Source organism: Pipistrellus hanaki (genome assembly GCF_964339955.1).
Source record: "Pipistrellus hanaki genome assembly, chromosome: 1".
In the NCBI taxonomy this organism is placed as follows: domain Eukaryota; kingdom Metazoa; phylum Chordata; class Mammalia; order Chiroptera; family Vespertilionidae; genus Pipistrellus; species Pipistrellus hanaki.
Genome location: NC_140503.1, coordinates 95213221 through 95236782, shown reverse-complemented (window position 1 = coordinate 95236782; position 23562 = coordinate 95213221). Strand labels below are relative to the sequence as shown.

Below are 23562 nucleotides of genomic sequence, written 5' to 3'. Positions count from 1 at the left end.
GAAATCCCCGGTACCCCTCAGTCCAAGAAAGGGGATTAAAGCCACAAAGAAAGAAGGGAAGGGGTTGCTCCGGAGAGACGCGGGCGCCTCGGAGGGGGGCTGGGGTGGGGCGAGCGCAGCCCGCCGCGCGCCGGGCTGGCGGGGGCCGGACGCGGAGCCAGGCTCCGGCGGCGGGGGTCCCGGGCGCTCCGCCTCTCGCGGGGAGCCACCGCCTCCCGCCGCACGTGCGCGGTGTTGTGTGCCGCGGCTCCTCCCCCTCTCAGTCCCTCCCTCCTTCCTTCTATCCCTCCCTCCCTCTCTCCCTCCCTCCCGTCACCGCCGTCCCCTCCCCCGCCGCCCGAGCCCGAGCCCGAGCCCGAGCGCCGCCAAGCCCAGGCCGCCGCCGCCGAGCGCGCGAGACGCCGAACAGGTGGCCGGACCGCGGGCGCCGCGGGGACAGGCGGGACGGGCCCCGGGGGCGAGGGCGCCGCGCCGGGCATGTGAGCCGAGCGGCTCCTCGGCGTCGCTGCCCGCGCCCCGCAGCCACGCGCCCGCCGCCCGCCCCCGGCCAGGGCCGCTCGCCGCCGTCAGCGAGGGGCGCGGGCGCGGGCCGGCCCCGGCGGCGGCGGCATGAAAGTGACCGTGTGCTTCGGGAGGACCCGCGTCGTCGTGCCCTGCGGAGACGGCCGCATGAAAGTGTCCAGCCTCATCCAGCAGGCAGTGACCCGCTACCGCAAGGCCATCGCCAAGGTGAGGGGCCGGGGCGCGGGAGGCGGGCGGCGCGGCGCCGGGATCAATATGGCGCTTCCTGGGGAAAGGCGGAGGGAGCGGGGAGGCGGGGAGAGGGAGCGCGCGGCGCCGCGCGGCCTCCGGCGCCCCCGGCCCCGGGCTGCCGGCCGGAGCCCCCGCGTGGCCGGGTCGGAGCGCCGTCCCTGCGGCCGCGCGGGACCCGCGCCCCGGGCCGGACGCGGGGCGCCTGTTCCCCGAGGGCCGGCGGCGGGGCGGCTGGTGCCCGGCGCCCCGGGAGCGGCCGGAGCGGCGGCGTCGGACCCCGGCCTCTCCCCGACCGCCTGCCGCGGTGGAAATCCAGCCCCAGGCCTCTCCCGCCCCCAGGCCTCGGCGGAGCTGGGACAGGCAACTTTTGGTCGGGGGGAGAGTTTCCTTATCCATCCCGCCGGAGCGCGGCTGCGTGTCTGCTGCCTCCACTCCCCGCGTCCGTCGGGGAAGGACCTCGGCGCCGGGCGAACCTCCCGCCCGCGCGATGGCCCCGCGGGCAGCGGGGGCCGCCGGCCGGGGGGGCGGGCGCGGGGCGCTCCCCTCCGCCAGCTGGCGGGCAGCGGGGCCCGGGCCGCAGCCGCGGGGGCCCGGGAGCAGGGCTGCCTGGTGAAGCCCGAGCCTGGGATGAAAAGTTTTCCTCCGAGGCTTCAGCGCGGACCGAGTGGACTGGCTTCATGTGGTGTCGAGGCCGCGGGGCCTGTGATTTCGGAGTTGAGTAGGTTTCCCTTTTTCTGGTGGAATGATAACATTGTCTCCACTTCACTGCATTCCTGTACAATGTGTCAGAAGTGAAAAGGCATTTTGTTAAATTGTTTTATCTGCTGTGCCTGACAACAGGCCAGCCACCGAAGTTTTCTCTCAAGCAACTGAGGGTGTTTCTTTGCAGTAATGTGTGATGGAAAGCATATTCACATGTAAAATTTCCCATTTATTCCCGATAGTGATGGCTCCTGTGAGATTTGGGGCAGCAGGTGAGGGGGACGATAGCTTTATCAGCCTGAGTGTGTATGGGGTGCTCCAGGTGGCATCCCCTAATTTTCTCCGAAATTAAGGGGAAAAAACAAAACAAAACTCACACCTTTTTACTTTTTCCCTTTTTCTTTTAGTATATATTGGAAAAATATCTTAAGTTTGGCTTTTTAAACGTAATCTTGGAGACGTTTAGAACCTGACACACATGTTGACTAACAATTCTAAAATGTTCCTTACAGTTAATTGAACTCTCACTGAAAGTCAAATAAATTTAGCAGAAAGTAGGCACCTGCTTATTTTGCAACGCCAATGGAGGGGGAGTGGTGGTGGTGTGATGGGTAGCACAGCAGATAAAACAATACCTACATTTAGTATTTTAAAGGATTGTTTGTGAGTGACAGTTTATGATTAACTTTTATAAAGCACTAATCATCCAACAAAATGAATCCTGAAAGGAAAGAGAAATACATTAATATATACTTTGCGGTGTGCCTCGTTTCCTGAGTAGGGAAAGGTGATCCACATTTTCTTGCTTACATACTTGTAATTTACATGCTTAAATTATTTATATGATTAACAATTTATATGCTTAAAATGATTCACATTTCATTATGTGTACAATGCACATTGGTTGAATAGTGTGGGAGATGCAGATGCAGTTGTTGGAGTCATTTGTTCATTCCACGGAAATTTTTAAGCATCTGCTGTACTAGTCTGTTCAAGGCATTGTTCTGGGTACTGTATGTTTAGGGGACCCTGGGCTGTAAGAGTCTAGGACCAGAGTCTCCATGGCCCTCCACGGGGAGGAGGCAGTGGAGTGAACTGGTGTGTTGTGCAGTGGGGAGAAAAGGAGTTGGGAGGCCTTGGTGGACCCTTAAAAAAAAAAATAGTACCGGTGGTTATTTCACAGTGACTTAGGAGTGTGGAAAAGTAAGTGCAGTTATCTTAAGGGAGTCTGGGAACTCATCCCAAAGGGAAGGGGCATATGGGCTGAGTTTTGAGGGAAAGTAGATTGCCAGATTGGGGAGGAAGTAAGGGTAATTCTCAGGGTGATGGTAGTATTGGAGTTGGATAAAATGAGAGGGAGGAGTCAGATGATTCAGGGGTTTGCAAAATTATTTAAATGCTCTTTAAGTGCAACTCATACTTCAGAAGGAGAATTTTCTGGTGGGCTTTGTAGTATATGAAGTTCAGCCATTGGATTATCAGACTCTTTGACTCTCAGATGTTTCAAGAGCCTGAGGATCTTCGAGGTCTATTTGTATTTTTATCTCTTAAATCAGTGATTCTCAACCTTTCTAATGCCCCGACTCTTTAATACATACAGTTCCTCATGTTGTGGTGACCCCAACCATAAAATTATTTTCTTTGCTACTTCATAACTGTAATTTTACTAGAGTTACGAATCATCACATAAATATCTGTGTTTTCCGATGGTCTTAGGCTACCCTGCTAGCAGTTCTCAACGTGTGGGTCCAGTGCTGTAGAGCCTAATGCCATTGGAAAATTCAGATATTTACATTACGATTCATTAACAGTAGCAAAATTACAGTTATGAAGTAGCAACGAAAATAATTTTATGGTTGGGGGTCACCACAACATGAGGAACTGCATGTATTAAAGGGTCATGGCATTAGAAAGGTTGAGAACCACTGATTTAAGAGAAAAAAGTACAAATAGACCTAGACTTAATTTAAGACTTAAATTATCAGGTAATGGTTACAAAGAAATTTCTTTATTTCTCCCACCTCATTTAAAATAAATATGAAGCAATACATATTAACACCAATTTCACCTTTTATTTTTTATCTCTTTCTTATCCCTATTGTTTAATAGAACAAAGATACATTTTGTATGAAGAATTGGGAATCTGGGAATCTATAGAGTGGTGTTTAGGTTGCTAGGTGACATGCATGACAAACTCCTGCTCAATCTGGTAGAAAATGTGGAAAGATCATGTTTATGGCTTTGTATAAACACCAACTAAACCAAAGAAGGGAAAAGAAGGATAAGAGAAAGAAAGATCCCAAGTCACTGAGGCTTTCTCTGCAGTAAGCATTTTGTGGTGTGTGTGTGTGTGTGTGTGTGTGTGTGGGGGGGTGGTATGGGGGGGAGGGAGGGGAGAGAAACGCTAATTTTTTGGCATTATATTTGAGCTGTTTTCTCTTTGGGTTAAACAAATCAGTTTTTCTGACAGTGAAGTGGTGTGACTTAATACCAAAAATATCCTCAATAAGCAGATATTTAAAGTCTTACTCTTAGTCATAGCATTTTTTGTCTAGTGAAAAACTTTTTTTGCTTATGATCATTGACTGGTGAAAATATTTTTGCTGTTCATCCTCATCCATTGATTTTTCTCAAGTGCTTAGAATGGGAGGACTGATTGCCTGTGTATGTGTCTGTTCTACTATTGCCTGTGGCCTGACTCATCCATGGTTTCCGATGAATACAGGGAGTGGAGCCCCAGCTGCAGTGGCTGTTCGTGTGGTATGCTAGGGCTTTGTTGGGGACTCCTTAATTCTTAGTGAATCAAGGGTGGCACTGAGTGAGGCTTCCCGTTTTTCCTGCTATGCTTCCAAACTTAGGAGAAAAATAAAATTGCTATGCTTGTTTTAAAAAAAAGGCTTCTTTGTACAAAATGCCATGCTCTGTGAAGAAAGAGACTCAATTCTTGCACTCAAGAAACATACAATGTAGGAGTCAGGACAATTATGGAAAACTACAAATAACAGTAGGCTTTAGCATTAATTGGCAGCAGGGTGGTACAGATGGTAATTGCTTCTGGATTCAGAGGTGGGAGTGGTCATAAATGGCCCTGGATTTGCATTGGGTATAGTGAGTGGGAAGTTTTGCCTTGTTTTGGGTAATGGAGTGACCTCATAAAGCACATGCGTGGCCAGGGCATTTTGGTTCTGTAGGCCTGCAGTGGGGTCCAGGCATGTGAATGTGGAAAGTGTCTGGTTGATTCTGAGGAGTAGGAGGGAGGGCTTTGTAGGATGTGAAGCAGTCTGAACAAAGGTGTGCCAGGCTTCCGGGGCTCTTTTGGTTCCTGTGGAGCATCCAGGTGAGGTGGTGGGTCATGATCGAGCTGAGGAGGACGGAATGCCAGGGCGAGACAGCATTTTATGTAGTCTGGTGGTTTACGAAGAGCTGGGGTATTTGGGTAGAGCAGCAGTGTGGACCAGTGGTCCTCTGGCAGAGGCCGGGAGCTGTGGTGTGTGGGATTCACCTCTGCTGCTGACTGCTGAGTAACAACTTAAAGGGAGAAGGAAGGACTGAAAGGGAGGGAGGTGGGGTAGGAGTTGTGGGAACCTCTTCACTCGCTGCTCTCTGGATTGGGTGTGGAGACCTAGGTTTTTTTCACCATTTAATGTTGGCAAACCAACCCCACAGAGCTTCACTTTCCTCATGTCTAAAATGGGACACTCCCTTGCAGGGTCAAGGTGAGTGAGTACCAAACAGGATGGTGAATGTGAAACTCAGTCCTGCATCTGAATCATGAGTATGTTTTTACTCATCAAACAGTTTTACTCGATGGGAAAGTTTCCCAAGTATGCTATTCCTGTTTGGTTTCTTCTCTGCTTAAGAAGGTAGTGTGATACGGGGGAGATAAGAGATCAACCAAAGGACTTGTATGCAAACATATAAGCATAACCAATGGACGAAAAACTCTGGGGAGGGAGGGCATGTATGGGAGTAGGGGTGGGGGTGGGGATTGGTAAGGTATGTATGTACACATGTAATACCTTAAAAAAATAAACAAACAAAAATTCCTGCAACAAGCAGCAATTTAATTGGGTAGAGCAGCATGTACTGTTAATCAAAACAAGATATCTCAAAATTTTAATAAATGTAACCCTGTTGAATTTTATGTTAACACTATCACAATATCAGTAATGTTTAAAGTAACTTTTAAATAAAATATGTTTAATAATAATAATAATGATAATAATAATAAGAAGGTAGTGTGCACTTTAAAGAATAAGTGACAAATGTTTTTTTTTTTTAATATATTTTATTGATTTTTCACAGAGAGGAAGGAAGAGGGATAGAGAGCTAGAAACATCGATGAGAGAGAAACATCCACCAGCTGCCTCCTGCACACCCCTACCGGGGATGTACCCGCAACTGATGTACATGCCCTTGACCGGAATCGAACCTGGGACCTTTCAGTCCGCAGACCGACGCTCTATCCACTGAGCCAAACTGGTTTTGGCCACAAATGTTACCGTTTGTCCCAGCAGCGTCACAATCAGAAGTGCAAATTGGGTGAGCAGTGTGTGTGTATGAGGCAGGGAGTATAGTTAAAAGCTACAGATATTGGCTGTATTCTAGATTGATTATCTGGTGGTTTTTTTCTTTTGGGGTGGGGCAGGGGTCACTGCATCTGTCCCTCAAGCATGGAAACCTTAGAGCTATTTAAAAAACAACCAACTTGAGTTAATGAACAGTAACTTATCTTTAAAAATGTTTTCTTTTCCAAATATATTTTTATTGATTTCAGAGAGGAGGGAAGAGGGAGAAATAGAAACATCAATGATGAGAGATAATCATTGATTGGCTGCCTCCTGCATGCCCCCAGTGAGAACCCAGCTGAAACCTCATGTGCCCTGACTGGAAATCCAACTGTGAGCTCCTGGTTCATAGGTCTGTGCTCAACTACGGAGCCACTCCAGTGGGGCAGGGACAGAGGGACAGTAACTTTTGAAAATGTTTGCTTTTTTTTTTTGTGCTGAGAGAGGACTATAGACTACTAAATCATGTAAGTCATGGTTTTATGAAAAATCTTGTTCTGGTTTGAGTTTTTTCTGTGAATAAGTGCATATTGTTATACACTTAAAAGCTTACTGAGACTTTTAGGAAAATATATTATTTCAGAGTTTGAATGACAATAGAGGCAAGCATAACAATAGTCTAATAAAATAGATTTTCTTTTATTAACATTTTTTGTCTTCTCAAAAAAAAATGTTTGAAAGGCTGGTCTCTCTGAAATGCAAATCTTATTATACTCTCTGCTTCAGTGCCTCTGTGCCCCCTTTCCTCAGAGGCAAGCCCTGCTGCCTCAGCACAGCCTGCCTTGCAGGAACCCCTCCTGACTGCAGCTTCTCCCTCTCCAGACCATCCAGCCCCACACCCTTGGACTTGCTTGCATTTTTCTGCCTTTGCTCTGGCATTTTCTGTTTCTTCGGCCAGGAATGCTTGCTCCTCCCATGGCTGCTTATCTGCTGAGCCACAGCTCAGACCAGCCTTCCCTGCTCCTAAAGTTGGCTGAAATCCTCCCCTCTTCCTCTCAGCACCTGCGCTGACCTGGATGAATGTGCTCGCTGTGTGGTGCTATAGTGTGTTTGTCTGTGGAACACAAGATTTGTGCTCCTTCCTCCAGGCGAAACGTGTGAAGGCCTCTGCCACATAGAGTTGTCTTAGAGGTTGAGTAAATACAAAGTTAAGAATAAAGACATCACACATATTCTTCCACACACACAAAAAAATTACACTTTTACATAGGAGATTTTAACCAGCACTTGCTAATTTTAAGGACATTAATAAGTGTTGTGTTTGGCATATTGCCACAAAGAGCTTGCAATTGAAGTGAAGCTTTAGTGTGATTTGGAGTTTCTGGAGTTATTCTTTTGTGTCAGCTATTTTGAAGGAGCTCAGTCTGTTTTCAGACCAAGCGGAGGATAGTCCTGGGGTTTGCATTGGACCAGATTCAAGGCAGGTGGCCAGTGCAATGTGGGAATCTGGCTTGAAGCACACCTATGCTCTGTTGGTGCCTCTAATTCTGTCAGTTGGGATCTTTGGGACAGTGCCAGGAGTAAATAGAAAAGTTTAGGATCTGAGATTTGCAGGGAGAGTGACTGGTGTGAAGTTCTTCTTGGCTCATAGTGAACGTGCATGAATTAATTGGTCATGGAGGTAGCACTTGCACCACTAACCCATCGACAGATCCTCCATCCGTCCTGGGAGCTTTTACTGCCTGTGGAGTTGGATGCAGGTTGGTGATGGTGAACACTCAGTAGATGATTGCAGTTCAAGGATAGAAAGAAATATGTAAGATTGGTTCAGGAAGGTGCTTTCCACAGGTTAATTTTCAAGGTGGGAGAGGGAGGTGGTAGGTTAGGCACATGTGTGCTTTCCTCCTGCATGGCCGCCCATGCAACTGTCCTGGATGGGACCAAGGCCAAGAAAGTAATGCCAGGGGGTCAGTAACTTTATACAGTTTTACTCACTTTTGTTATCTTTTTAGTTATTATTTTACCCTATTTAAATTTTTATTTTTATTTTGGAGAAATTATATAAAGACTAAAGGCTCATTGCACAAAATTCATGCACTGAGGATCGGGGGTGTCCCTCAGCCCAGCCCGCATCCTCTCTAATCAGGGACCCCTTGGGGGATGTCCGACTGCCCGTTAGGCCCAATCCCACACTGGCAGTTGGACATCTCTCTCACAATATGGGACTTATCAGCCTGATCACCCCCTAACCACTCCCCTGCCAGCCTGATCGATGCCTAACTGCTCCCCTGCCAGCTCCCCAGCTGCCCTCCCCTGTCAGCCCGGTCACCCCAACTGCCTTTCCCTGCTGGCCTGGTCACCCCTAACTGCTCTCCCTGCAAGCCTGGTCTCCCCCCTCCCCAACAGCCCTCCCCTGAAGGTTTGGTCCCCCCTACTGCCCTCCCCTGCTGGTCTGGTCTCCCCAACTGCCCTCCCCTGCTGGCCTGATTGCCTACAACTGCTCTCCCCTGCCAGCCATCTTGTGGTAGCTATCTTGTGACCACATGGGGGGCAGCTGTCTTGTGCGAGGGTGTGAAGGTCAATTTGCATATCACCTCTTATTATGTAGAATGACTTTTCTTCACACTCTGTGTCTTGTGTCTGGCCTGTCACCTTTTCATTTCATTTTATTTTAAAGTTTTTGTTGTTGGAAGTATTACATATGTTCCCTTTCCCCCCTTTTGACCCCATCTAGCCAGCCCCACCTCCCAACCTCCACCCCAGGCCTTCACCACACTATTGTCTGTGTCCATGGGGTATGCATATATATGCATACAAGTTCTTTGGTTAATCTCTTCCCATCCACCCACTCACCTATCCCCATCTTCCCTATGAGATTCAACAGTCTGTTCCATGCTTCTCTGTCTCTGGATCTGTTTTATCAGTTTAATTTGTTCATTATATTCCACATATGAATCAGATCATGTGGTACTTGTTTTTCTCTGACTGGTTTGTTTTGCTCTCCAGGTCCCTCCATGCTCTCTTAAAGGGTAAGAGATCCTTCTCTTTCATAGCTGCACAGTATTCCATGGCATAAATATACCACAGCTTTTTTATCCACTTATTACTGATGGGCACTTGGGCTGTTACTAGATTTTAGCTGTTGTACATAGCGCTGGGGGCGGGGACACACACACACACACACACACACACACACACAACACACAGATACACATATATTCTTTCTTTTTTTTTTCTTCACATATATTCTTTCTGATGTGCATACATTCTTTTTGATTGATGTTTCAAGCTTCTTAGGATATATTCCTAGAAGCGGGATTGCTCGGTCAAATAGTAGTTCTATTTTTAACTTTTTGAGGAGACTCCGTGCTGATTTCCACTAAAAGTGCACTAGGGATCCTTTTCCTCCACATCCTGGCTAGTACTTGTTTTTTGATTGGTTGAGGTGGTACCTCATTGTCATTTTAATTTGCATCTCTCAGATGATTAGTGACGTAAAGTATTTTTCCATATGTCTCTTGGCTTTTTGTATATCTGCTTTAGAGAAGTGTCTATTTAGGTCTTCTGCCCATTTTTTGATTGGGTTGTGTATTTTCATTGATTTGTATGAGTATTTTAAATACTATGGATATTAACCCCCTATCAGATGTGTCGTTGGTGAATATGTTCTCCCATACAGTGGCTTCCCTTTTCATTTTGACGCTGTTTTTTTTTTTGCGGTGCAGAAGCTTTTTAGTTTGATATAGTCTCATTTATTTTTTCCTTTGTTTTTATTGTGCCAGGCATTTTATCAATGTGAGATGGCTGCTATTATGCTGCCTATGTTTCCTTCAAGGATTTTATGGTTTCATGACTTACATTTACATTTTGAGTTTATTCTTGTGTATGGGGTATGTGGTTTATATCATTAAATAAAAACTTTTGCTTATTTTTTCCTCCATGAATTGATATTAGAACTTAGAAATAAAATTTCAAGCTTCATATTTAAATGATGTGAAATGTCAATTATTTACTTTTTCTATTTATATTATACTAGTGAGCCAGTGTACAGGTTCATGCACATTGAAAGGAAATTAGAAGGTGGCTGGAGGGTTGAGACTGGGTGAGCCAGGCTGGACACTCCTGGAGCCAACCTGTAGAGTAAGCAGGGTCCCTCTGGCAGGTGGGGTCCCTTGGCCTGGCCTGGCGGGGATCAGGCTGAAACCAGCTCTCCGATATTCTTTCTGATTGTCGTTTCAGGCTTTTTAGGATATATTCTTAGACGCGGGATTCCTCGATCAAATAGCAGAAGTGGGATTGCTTGGTCAAATTGTCCGATGCATGCTGAGGGGTCCCGGATTGTGAGAGGGTGGTTCTCGGGTGACGCACTCTGGAATTGGGCTCCCTCCTCTTTAGTTCCAGGGTGCATCACCAGAAAACTGCCACTGCCAAGTCACTGCAGCTCAGCAACTCCTGTGTTGAGTGTCTGGCTTCTGGTGGTTGGTGCTTGTAAATATCTACCACCTGTTTGGATGGTTGGATGGTTGCTTAGCCTTTTATATATATAGATATGAGAAACGAAAACACCTGTCTTCTCACAAAAAAATGTACATGAATGTCCATAGCAGCATTATTCATAACTAGAAACCCGATGCATGAAATTAGTGCAAGGAGCAACCCTCACAGCCCTGGCTTCATCTTGAAGGATGCCGGGAGGTCGTTTGGCTGTCTGGTCTAAATAACATAGTATGCTTTTATTATTATAGATAGCAAGAAAATGGAAACAACTCATATTTATCAACCTAACAAAATATGGTATATCCATACATTAGAATAATAGTCACAATAAAATAATGAAGCACTGATACATGCTATGATGTGGGTAACTGTGCTTTATGAAGGAAGCCAGTCACAAAAGCCCATGTATTGTATGCCTTCATATACACTGAGTGCCAGATTATTATGATCTCTGAACACTGTGTGTGTGTGTGTGTGTGTATTCATGCATGGGTGGGGTCTGGCCAGCCTGGCCAAAGGGAGGGGACATGGGCTGATGGCTGGCCTGCCTGCTGGTTGAACTCCTGGTCGAGGGGACAATTTGTATATTAGCCTTTTATTAAACACTGAGTGGCCAGATTATTATGCGTTCAGAGATCATAATAATCTGGCCACTCAGTGTATATGAAATGATCAGTATAGGCAAATCTATAAATAGAGAAATCAGAGTAGTGGTTCGCCTAGAAATGGAGTTTGGGGGTATTGGAGAGTGACTGCTGATGGCTATGGGGCTTGGTTTTTGGGGAAACTAAATTTAGATAGTGATGATGGTTTTGTGAATATGGTTTTGTGGTATGATTTTGTGAATATACTAAAAATCATTGAATTGTATACTTTAAGTGGGTGAATTTTATGGTATGTGATATTAATAAAGATTTTTTTTTTTTTTAAAACAGGCTACATAGCCACTGTGAATAAACTCCACTTTTAGGTATTTTATAGTTCTGAGAGTCCCATAAAACATTTGTTTCTATGTCAGAGATGTTCAGAAACATTACATAAATGTGTCTATATAAATAAAAACAGGTAAGCTAACTATTAGTAATTTGTCAATTTTTTAACGTATGCATTTGGAAAACCTACTTTATTATATATAACAGACTTTCAGCTTTAATGGACATCCTCTTGCCTGAATTAGTCTGTTATATAGAGGTTTTATTGTTCTTTTAAGTGTAGAATAAAAACTAGATGCCTGCTGAAACCAGTTTGGCTCAATGGATAGAGCGTCGGTCTGCTGACTGAAGGGTCCCAGGTTCGATTCCGGTCAAGGGCATGTGTATTGGTTGCGGGCACATCCCCAGTATGAGGTGTGCAGAAGGCAACTGGTCGATGTTTTTCTCTCATCGATGTTTCTGGCTCTCTATCCTTCTCCCTTCTTCTCTGTAAAAAAATCAATAAAATATATATTTAAAAAAACAAACAAACAGAAAAAACTAGATGCCTGACTGGTGTGGCTCATTGGTTGAGGGTTGATCTATGAACCAGGAAGTCACAGTTTGATTCAGGTCAGGGCATATTCCCTGGGTTGTGGGCTCAATCCCCAGTAGGTGGTGTGCAGGAGGAGGCATGCTGGAGGCACCCGAGAGCATCATTGATCAATGATTTTCTCTCATCATTGATCAGTGAGTCTCTCTCTCATTATTGATGTTTCTATCTCCCTTTCTCTTCCTCTCTGAGATCAATAAAAATATATTTTGAAAAATCTAGAAAAACTTTTCATGTCTTTATTTTAATTTTCTAAACTCAATATTAAATCCAGAATTAAAAAGTAAACTGTTTTCCTGCAAATACACTTTCTTATACCACAAAGGCAGTTAAGGTATATAATTTATAATTCTGAAGCCCATTGTGCAAAGTCATATGTGAACAATAGTCAGTCAGGTTCCTGCCCAGCAGCCTGATACTCCGCACTGAAATTTTTCTCATTGTTGCCAGCAGCACCTCTGGAAGACGGAGGTGATATTAGTTCCTAGAATACCACCCAACAGGGCAACTAATCTCTAAGCTCATTCAAGTTGAATGCAGAATTTGGTACCTTTACACTTGGTTCAAAATATGGAAAAAGCTTTCAGACAAATCAAGGGTTTCTGAAAGTGAAATGCATCATTTAGCTTGATAACGGTATAAGCAGCTACATAAGAAGATGGTGCTTTTTCAGCATTTGTACTATCTGAAGAATACAGTATAAGTATATTGTAAATTATGAGGGCACATATTACCAGAGTTATCTTATTTTTTCAAGGAAACCCTGAATTTCCTGTGATGGGCTCAGTTTTATCATTGGTATTTTATGACCCACTTTTTAAAATACAGATGCTTGCAAAAACACAATTAGCTAAAGGTGGAAAGTTTGATGGTGGGTGCTTTTTTCTCCTAGGAGGCAGACGTGTAAGATTTCATGTTCTGGACCAGGGTTCCGAAGAGCAGTTTCCATCATTTATGTGTCTGAGAACAAAAAGGATAATCCTGTAAGCCTAAGATCTGTGGCTTCAAAAATACCTCCTTCTTCACGGGACTATTGTGACTATTGTTAGGGTTCAAACAGGACTAAAAAAAAAAAAAAAAAAAGTGATGTTAGCAGTACTATTCTTTTGTTTTTGCTAAGAATGGTTACTAGTGATTTAGACTCATTGGAATAAACTCTCCTAAATTATTTCTTCTCATGTGCCTCTTGGCCTTCCTTCTGTTTTTTTTGGAAGATATTCTATTTAGGCCCATTGCCCATTTTTTAATTGGATCATTCATTTTCCTTTTATTTAGTTGTATAAGCTGTCTATAGATGTTGGAGATTAAACCTTTATCAGTGATAACATTTGCAAATATGTTCTCCCATACAGTGGGCTTTCTTGTTGTTTTGTTGATGGTTTCTTTTGCTGTAAAAAAGCTTTTTATTTTGAGGTGGTCCCATTTGTTTATTTTCTCTTTAGCTTCCATTGCCCTAGGGGCAGTATCAGTGAAGGTCTTTTGGCGTATATCTGAGATTCTGCTGCCTGTGGATGCTTCTAGTATTTTTATGGTTTCCCGTCTTATGTTTAAGTCCTGTATCCATTTTGAGTTTATTTTTGTGTATGGTGTCAGTTGGTGATCTAGTTTCATTCTTTTGCATATATCTGTCCAATTTTCCCAACACCATTTATTAAAGAGACTGTCTTGACTCCATTGTATATTCGTGCCTCCTTTGTCAAATATTAATTGAGCATAGTGATTTGGGTTGATATCTGGGTTCTCTATTCTATTCCATTGATCTATATGTCTATTCTTGTGCCAGTACCAGGCTGTTTTGAGAATAGTGGCTTTGTAATACAGCTTGAAGTCTGGTATTGAGATCCCTCCTACTTTACTCTTCTTTCTCAGGATTGCTGTGGCTATTCGGGATCTTTTATTGTTCCAAATGAACTTTTGGAGAGTTCTTTCTAGGTCAGTGAAATATGCCGTTGGTATTTTAATTTAATTTTATTAATTAATTTATTTTTTATATATATTTTATTGATTTTTGTACAGAGTAGAAGGGAGAGAGATAGAGAGTTCGAAACATCAATGAGAGAAAGTCATCGATCAGCTGCCTCTTGCACACCCCCTACTGGGGATATGCCCGCAACCAAGGTACATGCCCTTGACCGGAATCGAACCCGGGGCCCTTCAGTCCCCAAGCCGACGCTCTATCCATTGAGCCAAACCGGTCCCAGCTGCCGTTGGTATTTTAATGGGGAGTACATTGAACCTATAGATTGCTTTAGGAAGTATGGACATTTTGATAATGTTGATTCTACCAATCCATGAACATGGTATGTTCTTCCATCTCTTTACATCGTCCTCTATCTCTTTTTTCAGTGTTGTGTAGTTTTCTGCATATAGGTTCTTCCTTAGTTACGTTTATTCCTAGGTATCTTAATTTTTTTGGTACGATGGTAAATGAAATTGCTTTTTTAGTCTCTGTTTCTGTAATTTCACTGTTGGTGTATAGAAATGCCATAGATTTCTTGGCGTTAATTTTGTATCCTGCTACATTGTCAAATTCATTTATTAAGTCAGTTAGTTTTTTAATGGAGTCTTTTGGGTTTTTTATGTACAATATCTCATTTGCAAATAAGGATAACTTTACTTCTTCTTTTCCAATTTGGATGCCTTTTATTTCCTCTTCTTGTCTAATTGCAATGGCTAGTACTTCCAGTACTATGTCGAACAGGAGTGGTGATAGTGGGCATCCCTGTCTGTTCCTGTTCTTAGAGGGAATGGTTTTAGTTTTTGCCCATTGAGTATGATGTTGGCTGTGGGTTTATCATATATGGTTTTTATTATGTTGAGGTATGATCCTTGTACTCCCACCTTGTTGAGAGTTTTTATCAGGAAAGGGTGTTGGATTTTATCAGATGCTTTTTCTGCATCAATTGATATGACTATATGATTTTTATCTTTCAATTTGTTTATGTGATGTATCACGTTTATTGATTTGCGGATATTGTACGATCCTTGCATTCCTGGAATAAATCCTACTTGGTCATGGTGTATGATCTTTGTGATGCTCTGCTGGAGCTGATTTGCTAGAATTTTGTTGAGGATTTTGATATTTATGTTCATGAGGGATATTGGCCTGTAATTCTCTTTCATTGAGTTGTCTTTATCTGGTTTTGGCTCAAAGTCAGTAATTATCCGAGAGATGCAAATCAAAACAACAATGTGGTACCATCTCACACCTGTAAGAATAGCCAACATCAACAAATCAACAAACGACAAGTGTTGGCGAGGTTGCGGAGAAAAAGGAACCCTCGTGCACTGCTGGTGGGAATGCAGACTGGTGTAACCACTGTGGAGAACAGTATGGAGTTTCCTCAAAAAACTGAAAATGGAACTCCCATATGACCCTGTAATCCCACTCCTAGGAATATATCCCAAGAAACTAGAAACACCAGTCAGAAAGGATATATGCACCCCTATGTTCATAGCAGCACAATCTACAGTAGCTAGAATTTGGAAACAGCCTAGGTGCCTGTCAGCAGATGATTGGATCCAAAAACTGTGGTACATCTACACAATGAAATACTATGCTGCCATAAAAAAGAAGGAATTCTCATCATTTGCAGCAACCTGGATGGAATTGGAGAACATCATGCTGAGTGAAATAAGCCAATCAATGAAAGAGAAATACCACATGACCTCACTCATTTATGGATAATAAAGAACATTATAAAGTGATGAACCAAAAGATAGATATAAAAACAGTAAAGCAATAAGCAGACTGTCAAATTACAGCGGGGAGGGTAGGGAGATCTGGGGGAGATAATAGATCAACCAAGGACTTGTATACATGAATATAAGTACAACCAATGGACACAAAACTCTGGGGAGGGAGTGTATGTTTGAGTGGGGGCAATGTTAAAATATGTACACAGATAATAATTTAATAAAAAAATAAAATAAAAATATTATATTGTAAAAAAATAATAAATTATTTCTTCTCACATCATAAGAACTGGCTCTAGATGTGTGAAGCTGAATGTGTGCTAAAACTGTTCTCCCTTAAAAAAAAAAATCACAGGATAAAAAATTATTTAAAAAAATTTTAACTTAAATTAAAAAGTCCTTTTAAAAAATAAAAACAATTTTTAAAAAAATCACAGAATCATTCTTCTGCAATTTAAGGAAATTAAAAGGAATTTTTAAGAAATCCTACTGCCATTGATTTCGATACCACAAAGATGAGTGTAACAGAAGAGCTTTTCCAGTTTTATTTTTTATTCTTTAGTAGTTTTCAACTCTGGCAAGCTCTGTAAGTTCTTTGAGCTTCAGTTTTTCCACCTATTATTTGGGAATGCTTTCTTTTGTTGGCTTCAGTGATTTAATGTAGAGAATGCCCCTGTCATGTAATAGGCTCTTAGTCAATATTAGATCTTTTCTTTCTCTTCAAGTTTTAAACATTATTAGGCACAATTATAATGGCTAATTCAGGAAGTCATCTTGATTTTCATTTTATTTATGCTGCCAAGTATTGTTTTTCAGGATGATTTGGTAAAAGATAATTTTTTCCCTTAAAAATATTATAGAAATTCCAGTGTTAGTATTTACTAAGAAATCAATAGGAAATAGATGAAAAAGAATGTTCTAGTCACCCAGTACAATAAAGAAGATTCTTTTATAGGTCGAGGAGAATTGTATTTGTCCAACTATCTTAGTTATGTGCCTTTTTGCTTTTACTATTAGCCATTGTTACTTTACAAAATCTGCCATACTGCTAGATCAAAGGAAATTATGTAAAATTTATTTGCTGTATTTACAGTATTTTAAAAGACATTGATTACACATTTTACATTAAAACATCTTGAAATTTGGAAAGAATGAAACTAGCAACTGTAAATACTATTGATATTTGTAAAATGCACAGATGTTTTAAAGTCCTTTAGTATTTATTTACTGGTAGTTCTGAGAATATCCTGGAGCTCAGAGATAATCTGAGATATAAAATAAAATGGGAAAGTCAACATATTTGTGATCTTCTTAATTCTTTGTTATACAGGCCTCTATGATATATGTGTCCATAACCATTTACCCTTCTCTGGATCTCACGATGGTTTTGGACAGCTAAGGCAGCAGTCAGTGAACACAGAAAGAACATCATCTCCTTAGATAGGTGGTTGTAATGGTTGACAGATTGATGCAACTTTTAATACTTAGTTCACCTAAAGGCATCCAACGCTAGTCACCTGAAGACTTCACCCAAGAATTGACCTATTTATCATACTAAATAGGGAGTGGTGTCTTTAAGGCTTGCCCAGGTTCTGGGCATGGTAGTGTTCTTGCGTCAGACTTGCCAAATTATCAACAAAGCACTGGCTTCGTGTTCAAGAGGACTAACCCTCTCATTCATATTTTCCACACCAAGATATTGTAAGTTGTCCTTTCTTTGAAGATCTTGGACATCTTATTAATTAAAATTATGCTTTCTCCCTCTCTTCATATGTGTTTAGGGAAGTTGCTAAGTAGTGATTAAAATAATAAAACTCATCTAGTTATGCAGTGCTCATGTTTTGACTTTGATCTCTTACAGTATTTGTAAACATTGTTTCACATGAGTGCAGTTGAAATCCAAAACTTGTTTAAGACAGGACGTGAAAAACAGAGCAGCATGGGAGACTGAAATTTATATCTAGCTCTTTCTTTTACAACATCCTGTGTTTTTTTCCTTTGTTAATAAAAGTGAAAATTCAAAAATTTTCTAGCCGTGTCCAGTGTGGCTCAGTGGATAGAGTGTTGGCTTGTGCACAGAAGGGTTGCGGGTTCAATTCCTGTTCAAGGACACATGCCAGTTTGGTCAGGGCACATGTGAGAGGCAACCAATTGATGTGTTTTTCTGACATCACTGGTTCTCTCCCCCTCCTCGTTCGCAGCCGCCGCGCCCCCCCCCCCCCCCCCCCCCCCCCCCCCCGCCTCTCATCCCCTAATCCTTTTACTTTCTAATAATTAGTGGAAAAAAACTTCCCAGAATACCCCAGCATTTTATAGTAAAACTGTAGAGAAGTAACTTGGTGGGAAATTTTTCTTTCCAGGTTTATCCTATATAATAGTTACTATGCTAATTAGACCACACAGTGGAACAACCTACAACAACCTTCCAGAATGACCAGTTTGTGGGGGGCGGGGCCATGGGGCCGTGGGGCCATGAGGCTGCTGGGCTGTGAGGGCCTACGCTTGCACTAATTTCATGCATTGGGCCTCTAGATGAGGTATAACTGACAAATAAAATACTAAGATATTGAAATAAATACATATATATTTCAGAAAGGAAAGACAAGGGAGAGATAGAAAATACCAGTGAGAGAGGATATTTGATCATCTGCCTTCTGTATGCCCCCCATTGGAGATTGAGCCTGCCTGCAACCTGGGCATGTGCCCTCACTGTTAATTGAACCATGACTTCCTGAATCATAGGTTGACACTCAACCACTGAGCCACACTGGCAGGGCAGAAAGATATTTAAAGTATACAATATGGTGGTTTGATATACTGCTGTGAAGTGCTTCCCCCATTGTGTTAATGAACACATCTATCACCTCATATTTACCTTGTTTTATTTTATTTTATTGGTTAGAATATTTCAGTTCTCTCTAGTCTGTTTTGATATGTGAGATTTTAGTCTGAAGCAGAAGAGTTTTTGGTCCTGGAGGTGTGGGTACTTTTAGTTCAGTCTTTGCTTTTGGTGCCATTACATTTTTTGGGTCAGGACTGATGATTGAAAGCTCTTGTGCAAGGGGCGCTATATCAGAGGCATCTCCCTATCAGGTTTGGGAGTTGTTGAAGAAGTACCTTTAACCAGATGCCTATCATGTTTCTCAGTCCCACTTCATGGAGGGATTTCAGAGAGGTAGGAGGAGAAACTAGAAACAATGGTGTCAGGAAATAGTGGAGGTAATCCCATTATTACTGGTAATAGTGTACATTTGTGGAGCATTTTGTGTTTCAGGTAGTAAGTACTGGGTTCAGTGCTTTCTGTGTATTAAATTCCATGGAATGGTGGTGGTGTCAGTGCAATCCCAAGTTTACAGGTGAGAACACTTGGGCTAAAGAGGATAAGAAAATTGCAGAAGGACAAGAAAGATACACATGCTGCATGGCTTGGCCTTCTGTGAGTGCAGAGCCTGCACTGTGCCCACTGCCCATGGCACACTGGTGTGATTCGTACGCTAGAATGTGTAACCACAAGAGCGAGTGCCCATAGGACGAGACAGGTTCGTTCTGACTTGCATTTGCTTGGATGTCTCGTGAATTTGGGGAAGAAGTTGATGACCAAGTTGATGAGTGTGAATGAGGCTGGGTTACCTGTTGAAAACCCTTGCTACTCAAGTGTGCTTTATGGACCAGCAGCATTGGCATTCCTTAGAAGCTTATTAGAAATATGGAATCATAGACCTCATCCAGACTCTATTAGAATTTGGGCTTTAATCAGATCCCTGGATGGTACCAGAGCAGTTGTTCTCAACCCTAACTACAAGTAGGAACTCTAAAAACCAATGCCCAGTCTCCACGTAGAGCACATGTGTCAAACACAAGGCCCGCGGGCCAAATCCAGCCCACCAGGCCTTGCAATGTGGCCCGCACCACGCTGTCATCACTGCACTCCGCTGTCAGTTTATGACATTGTCAGTTTATGACTGTTCAGTAAACCATTCGGCCCGCGATTTAGGCTGGATTTTAGATTTTGGCCCCTTCTCTGATTGAGTTCGACACCCCTAACGTAGAGCAAGGGAAGTAGATCTCGGAGTAGGGTTTGGATATTGGTATTTCTACACAGCTTCTCAGTAGTTCTCTGTGCAGTCTGGGTGGAGAGCTGCTGGTCTAGAACAACTTCTAATCTTCTAGGGTTGTTGTGTTAAGTGATGTGGGATCCTGCTCCTCTTTTTAGCTGTACACAGAAATTTCCAGAATACAAGTTGGGAGGATCAGCTAGGGTGCTCAAGGGCTGATCCTTTCTGTGGTAACTAGAGGCCCAGTGCATAAAATTCGTGCACTCGGGGAGAGGGGGTCCCTCAGCCCAGCCTGTGCCCTCTCGCAGTCCGGGAGCCCTTAGGATGTCCAACTGATGGCTTAGGCCCGCTCCCCATGGGAGCTGCACACCTGCCCATGGGAAGCCTAAGCCGTCAGTAGGACATCCTTAGCTCTGCTGCGGAGGTGGGAGAGATCCCTCCACTGCACTGTGCTTGCCAGCTGTGAGCCAGGCTTCTGGCTGAGCGGCGCTCCCCCTGTGGGAGTGCACTCACCACCAGGGCGCAGCTCCTGTGTTGAGCGGGATCTTGCCGGCTCTCTGACATCCCCCCGAGGGGTTCCTAGGCCTGGCCTGAGATCAGGGTCTATCGGGGCTTTTCTTCCCTGGGCTGTAGGCAGCTGGCCCCACCACCACCATTACCACTGCTTGCCATCTGTGCAGCGCTGCCCCTCCCCCCCTTCCTGCCATTGGTCTCCTCCCTCTACAACAGGCATGGGGTGTGATGGCTTGGCTGGCCTGGGCCTCCCTCTTTCGGGTGATCGCTGGCCAGCTGCACACCTGCCACAGCGTCGTCGGCCAGTGGCCTGAGCCTCCCTCTTTCTTTTTTTAAGTAAGAGTAATGTTTACTGAGCGATATGGAACTGAGTACTATGAAGAGCTTAGCAGGATGGAAATGCACCGCACCCCGCCCCTGCCCCCCCCCAACACCCAGACGCTACAGTACTTAGAAGTTACACGCAACGGCCATAACTGCTGAATATCTGTTTGTAACAAACCATAGCATATTTATATTGTATCACATCGAGTGATTATAGAAATAAATTTACATATTGCTTGTATAAAATCTTCTTGTAAGAAATATTAAGTAAAAATAAAAAATAAAAACGTGCATTTGAAAGCCCAGCCTGGACATCCAGTCTGTAAACATTCAGTGAGTATGTGCTTTGGAAGGGCTCCTGTGCCTCACGCCCTCAGCAACTCCAGCAGGGCTGGCGAGGATGCGCCCTGGGTGGTTGCCACTCCGGGCAGGACTGAGCTGGACCACAGTGGGTGGACTGTGGCCTTCTCTAGCCTTGTATCAGGATCAGGGTCAGGGTCAGGGCTTGGGGCAGGGAGATTGCAGATTCACTCTAGTTCCATACTCAGACTAATTTTAGTTGTAAATCATGGCTTTTCCTGGCTGCTCAGAGGTCCTTTGGGTGGGTGCCCTGGCGGAGAAGCCGGAGAAGTGCCCACAGCTGCTTGGTTGGGCATCTCTCCAGCCCAGAGCCTCTGTCCTGCCTCCTGCAAGCCTGGCCCCACGCAGAAAAACACCCTCTTCAGGACTACTTTGGTCTCAGCGCTTGGTCCTAGGTTTCATCAGCCTGGGTCTCTTCCTTGTGTGGCTGATCTGTTTCACAAAAAAGCTTGGCCGATGCTGGTTGTGCTGAGCCTCATTGAAGAGTTAGTCATGCAGCAAGGAAGAGCCCTCTGGGACCCTCCTCCTCCTCCCTCTTCTCACCTCCTCCTCATCTACCTTCCCAGCCCATGGTCACTTCTCCAGCTGCTCCAGCAGTGGGTTGCCTTCTAGTTGGGAGTCTTAACACCGTCAATTCTGACAAAGCAGGTGGGGCGATGCCAGCTGAGCATCAGGAAGAGCTGCTGCCTCTCCTGCTTTAGCTCATCCATCTGGGTTTCCACCTCTGCATTCATGAGCTCCAGCCACTCAGATTCCCGCTGCAGAAACTCCTTCTTGTTCCGGCATGGGGCTGCCGCCGCTGTATTCTTTCCCCAGCACCTTTTCCTCCGCACTACTTGTAAAATGCTAGTCACTAAAATTTTTATGATGATTCAATGTTATATCTAATATATATCCAGGGATTTAAGTTTTAATATTTAGTGCCCATCCCCTCCTCCTCAGCTCCTTATGATTTTAATTCTTTATTCATTGAAAAAAACTGTAATTACCATTCAATATATGCAAAACTTTTGTAAAATTGATTTTTAGATAGAGAGCGGAAAAAAGAAATGGAAACATCGATTTGCTGTTCCACTTATTTATGCATTCATTGGTTCCCTGGAGCCTGCAGGCAGGGGAAGGGACCAAGAGGCCAGTCTGATGGCAGCATGCCTCTGAGGGGGAGAGACCAACAGGTGCTCCATGCACTTCATGGTGACTGGTCGTTTTGGTCATAAGGCCTCTTGGCCTTTTATTATTATGATGGGTCATTCTATACATTTTTATTTCTGACTGTTGAAGTCAATTCTCCTGCCTGTTAATTTTGAGTTTTATTTGGGGAAACAATTGACAACAGCTATATTAGGAATTTCTTAGGTTTTATCTGTAAACTTCATTACGTTCTGATCTGAGTTTAATGACCACTTTACTAACAGAAATACGTTACGGGGGCCAGGAGAGATAGTAGAAAGAGGAGTGGAAGGGTAGTGAATGGGAGAGGGAATGATCAAGATGAGTAAAATACCTGAGTGATGGTGTGAGTCAGGTGATAGCATCTGGGTGCCTGTAACATAGAAAAACAGGACAACTAAGATTTGGTTTGAGGTAGAGTAAGGAAGAGAGCTTGTAGTAGATTAAACATATTCCTCTTGCTAGAGTTGCTTCAGCTTGCTTGTGTTGGGGAAACAGAACTGTGAGAGAAGACTGTGGGCGCTGTAAAAGGAAGCCCATAGGGTTCAATTTATACACTTTTCATTCAACTTCATAGAACATTGCCATTAAACAATTTCCACCCCTGCACTAGACCACCATGGTGCCCTGGCCGATGCTGGCAAATATGTGCTTCTGATCTGAGGCCTCTTGAAACATGGGTCAGATGATTTGCTTGCCTGTGGACCAGTTTTATCATCTTCAACACAGCATTGTCATTTTTGTTTTCTCTTTCAGCATGGCTCCTTATACATTTCATATACCACTAAAAGTAGGGAAAAGAGGAGACAGATGACCAAGATGCCATTCTTTGTACTGTCAGCCTGAGCTCAGGTATGCACTCCTGTGCAGGCCTTTACAGCACTCCTTCCTGACCCTCCCGTAGTGCTGTGTGCACCGAGCAAGCCGAGGACTTGCATAAAAATCCCAGTGTTTGTGCCAAAACTGGCGAGAGGTGACTAAAATAGGAAATAATTTCCTTAAGGGTGTTTTCAGAGCTACAAAGCACAGTTCTTGGTAACACTATTTAAAACATTGTCTTCAAATATTATATAGCTCTAAGAACATACTAGTACTGAATTTTATAGACCTAATGAGACATACTCATGTAAGAATTTTCCTTCTTATTTGACAGTTTCAGATAGCACATAACCATAAGTTGATTAATAAAATTGTTGCTTGAAAATTAATGTATATAATATGTACATTATATAATAATATATTGTATATATATTATATTTAATAATATATATACAATATATTATTATATATATTGCTGCATAACAGACTGAAACTTGATGGCTTACATCAATCACTATTTAATGATATCTCATGATTTGGTGGGTCAAGAATTTGGGCAGGGCTCAGTTGGGTGATTCTTTTGCTCCACTTGGGGTTACAGGAGGATATTCAACTGGCAAATGACATGCTCTGAAAGGTCC

The 23562-nt window shown here is 43.5% G+C and overlaps 1 protein-coding gene across 28 annotated transcripts in view; it reads left to right on the top strand.

Annotated features, from left to right (window-relative positions):
- The first annotated feature begins 299 nt into the window (after positions 1-299).
- The window catches only part of PARD3 (par-3 family cell polarity regulator), a 562402-nt gene continuing 539139 nt past the window's right edge, over positions 300-23562 (top strand). For 15 of the 28 annotated variants that reach the window (XM_084876589.1, XM_084876591.1, XM_084876586.1 and 12 more), the window contains exon 1: positions 300-729. In XM_084876589.1, the coding sequence (XP_084732715.1) occupies positions 610-729 (120 nt within the window). In that variant the 5' untranslated portion in view covers positions 300-609. The remainder of the gene's footprint in view (positions 730-23562) is intronic. The other 13 variants (XM_084876603.1, XM_084876602.1, XM_084876600.1 and 10 more) reach the window with 2 other exon arrangements.